The sequence below is a fragment of the Magallana gigas genome, chromosome 4 (assembly GCF_963853765.1).
Source record: "Magallana gigas chromosome 4, xbMagGiga1.1, whole genome shotgun sequence".
In the NCBI taxonomy this organism is placed as follows: domain Eukaryota; kingdom Metazoa; phylum Mollusca; class Bivalvia; order Ostreida; family Ostreidae; genus Magallana; species Magallana gigas.
This window is the reverse complement of record NC_088856.1, coordinates 48,505,818-48,509,547: the sequence shown is the minus strand read 5'-3', so window position 1 is coordinate 48,509,547 and position 3,730 is coordinate 48,505,818. Positions and strand designations below refer to the sequence as shown.

General features: G+C 35.3%; 1 protein-coding gene across 1 annotated transcript; it reads right to left on the bottom strand.

Annotated features, from left to right (window-relative positions):
• Positions 1–1,859: 1,859 nt before the first annotated feature.
• On the bottom strand, positions 1,860–3,503 carry LOC136275098 (E3 ubiquitin-protein ligase TRIM71-like). Its single transcript, XM_066083407.1, has one exon. It carries the CDS (start codon positions 3,501–3,503, stop codon positions 1,860–1,862), a length of 1,644 nt encoding a protein of 547 aa, XP_065939479.1.
• Between the last annotated feature and the right edge of the window lie 227 nt (positions 3,504–3,730).

The following is a 3,730-nucleotide window of genomic DNA, read 5'->3' as shown; positions in this document are numbered from 1 at the left end:
ACAAATAAATATTGAATTCATTACTTAATTAATGACCCTTAATATGTGATGTTATATATTTTTTTTATTACTTAAATATGTCTGAATGTTTTAATGATACTATATATAGTACTAATGATAAAACAACATAATTATATTTAGATTTATATATTTTTGACCAATGAATACCTTAAAAATAATTAAATTATAATTTGTTAATGCAATATTGTACTCTTAATTCTTTCTATACCCCTCATCTTTTGTCATATATCAACTGAGTAAAACTTTACATTAGTTTAACTTTTTGTCAATACTATTCATCCGTTCATTTCAAAAGAAGCCACTAAAGACACATTTTGTGCTTCTCAAGTCGGTTTTTACTTGATATCCTCTATTTCAGATATTCAGATGTAATTCAGATATTCATCACAGACACAAAAGTAAAATAATTCATGCAAGAAAATCGCTCCACTGAAAGACCCATGCTAAAAAGTTGACGAGGTGATTAAATGTCAAATCTTTTTTATGTTTCCCTGGTTTTAAATACCCGTTCTCTATTAGCAGTCAGTTGTAACCTAAACCTTTTAATTCTCTCATTTTCTTTCTCTTTACACAACACTGCGCAATAAGCAACATTACCTGCATATTGAGTAAATATAACACATAGTCTACAACATTACCTTACACAGCATTAACCCTACACACGTGCACAATACTAAAGCAGTACACAAGGTCACCTAGAGAGAATGTGCATGCTATTTTGTAATACTATTTCTGAGCCAGACCGTTCACAACAATACCTTACACATCATTAATTGTCCTAATTAGTATACTAATCACATAGAGACAACGTGTATATCATTCAATATTACTTTGACTGATTGAAGATGATGTCACTAATTCTTCCATATATGGGTAATATATAACAGCTGTTAGTATGAGATCAGTCCATTCTATCCATGTTGCTAAGTTACGATCAATCACAAAATAATCCAAAGTTTGATAAATACAGACTTACACGGACTGTCCTCAGACTTCCAACTAGTTATAGCAACCATGACAACCTTTATATATATATGGACGAATTGGGTATTCATTCTGTGCAGTGTGCTGATCAACAATAACAATCAATTTAACATGACCAGCAAAGGCGATTGAGAGTTATATATTTTTTCTTCAATGCTCACTGTCTTCCTACCCACATGACACATGAAAGCATTTCCTCTCAGTGGTAGATGGTTTTCCTAACTATGAGATGGTGTACTTTTATATAGCAGCGTAAAGTTAAGAGAACATTCTACCTCTGAGGAAAAAATGTTTGTAATGTCAAGAGCCTATGTTATTGATGTAATCAACCACACTTTATAATAATACAGTTTTCTTATCATTTATTATTTGTAAACACATATAAACAATATACATTGTTTTCAAATTTAACATATATTAAATATAGTAATATTACACATACAGTTTAATGGCACGCAATGTTTGGAGTATCAAATATGTAACATACTTGGTCTGTTGACCATCACACCCAATATATAGATACAGTTAGTTGACATCCAATACATCAAACAATCAGACAGTTGAAATACATTATGTAACCACAGTCAGTTATAGTTTATATGTAGTTTGTTCACATACAAGATGTAAAACAGCCAGTTTGTTGAACTGTAAACATGTTATCAAACAAATTTTATATATTTACATTTCACATTTAGCTGTTGTCAGTTGAGTTCTTTATTTAAATGTTATTTAATATCATGAACCGTTTGATTATTATAAAACATGGTTTGTTTCATTTGTAATATCGATTTCCTTCACCAATGTTACATGTCAATAAATGAACAAATAGTTTGATTAACATAAACACAATTTGTTTACATGTTATATTGTATTTTCTTCACTTTACCTGTTCTGTACTCAGCCACAAAGAGGTTGTCTCTGGTGTCCACACATAAACCCCATGGATCCTGTAAATGGCAGTTGTCAATGTAGCGGAGGAGCTGTCCGTCCTGATCCAGGATGTGGATACGGTGGTTGCAACAGTCTGCTGTCAGGATCCGACCTTGGCTGTCTGTTGTGATTCCATGTGGATCAAATGATCCCTCGGTAGTAGAGGGAGGACCAGTGTAGGTAAACCGGTGTTTCCCGGGCTGATTTACCACCACTACTGCATAGGCTCCCCAGTCTGACGCACAGATATTTAGGTTCCTGTTCTCACTGATGTATCCAACAGATGAATAGAGAGGTTGTCCTTTGTCGTCGTACTGAATACTTTGTTTCTCTGTGGAGCCAGAGTAACGCACAATTTTTGTTTGGTCATCACTGACCATGACAACTAGAAGGTCACCAGAGGAGTTACTACAGACACTGCAAGGTCTCCACCCACGTAGTCTGATCACTGTCTTTATCTTTTTATTTTTCACTATGTTCACAGTTCTATCATCATCAGTATAAACTAGATCCCCACTCCCTGTCACTGCTATGTCCCATGGATCGTTCCTTGACTTGGTTTGGAGCGACTTTACTAGATCCCCCCTCAGGTTGTACAGTCTCATGATTTTGTCATTACCACACGTCCACATCTCCTCATCACTCAGACAGGACACACTGCTTAATACTTCATACTTGGTGTTGATCTTTGTGATGATCTGTGGTACATCAATGAACAGTTTGTCCGGGGGAGAGGACTCAGCACCGGGAGATTCCACGGTGTAGCCATGTTCTTCTGTTTTGATAGATAAAGATGACAAAGAACCAAACTGTTGATAAAGTTGTTCTTTGTTGATCTTCTGAGGGGTGAAACTTGGTAAGGACACTAAGAGTTTAGGAGGCAATCTTCTGAATTCATCATTCCTGGATTTGTAGGCAGAGACCCGGCTGACATCATTGGAGTGCAGTAACGTCTTCAGTTCAGTAATGGTCTCTGTGATTTCAGAAATGGTGTGTTTAATTTCATATTTCTCTTTGTCTAAGACAGCCAGGTGTTTGGTGTCCATTTCCTCCACGTTAGATTTCATGTTTCTTATAATGGTGTTTATTTCTCTGTGCAAGTCTTCTCCATGTTTGTCGATTTCTGTTATTAATTTCACGGAATTCAGATTCAGATCAAATATTTGGACTGGGATAATGGATGCAATCTCTTGGTATTTGGGATAAATGGATTTCTCTAGTTCTTGTAAATCTATTTGAATGATTTCTTTCCTGCTATCAATGTTTTTAGTTATTTCAATAAATTTATGGCTGCGGTGTTTTTTAGAGGAAGCACATGTTGTACAAATAGGAATGTCACATTGTTCACAGTAATGTTCACATATTTTAAAGGAATGTTTTGGACATTTAAGATAAGATACTCTCTTTTCAAATGGCACCACTTTATGTTCTTTGGATAGATCCGAGATATGGTCCTCCTCACAGGCTTTACACAGATATTTGTTACAAATGACACAGAACATAGGGGGGCCCGGGGTCTCACAGAGATGACACCGTAACACATCCTGAAGGCTGTACTCAGGGTCCATGGTCAGACACTTTGATGGGATTTTAAAAAATATTCCGAACAAAAAAATCAATCACAAATACTGCTTTTAAAAAAAAAAAGAGTTTCTGATTAAGAAACAAACCTCTATAGTCTAATATGGCGATTACAGGATTTTTCTTCCTGTTCTTGTTGGCCTTTGTGATCGTCACGTGATTAACTTGTATATAGCAGGGGTGGTTTTATTTAGGTATCATTTTTGTGACATGA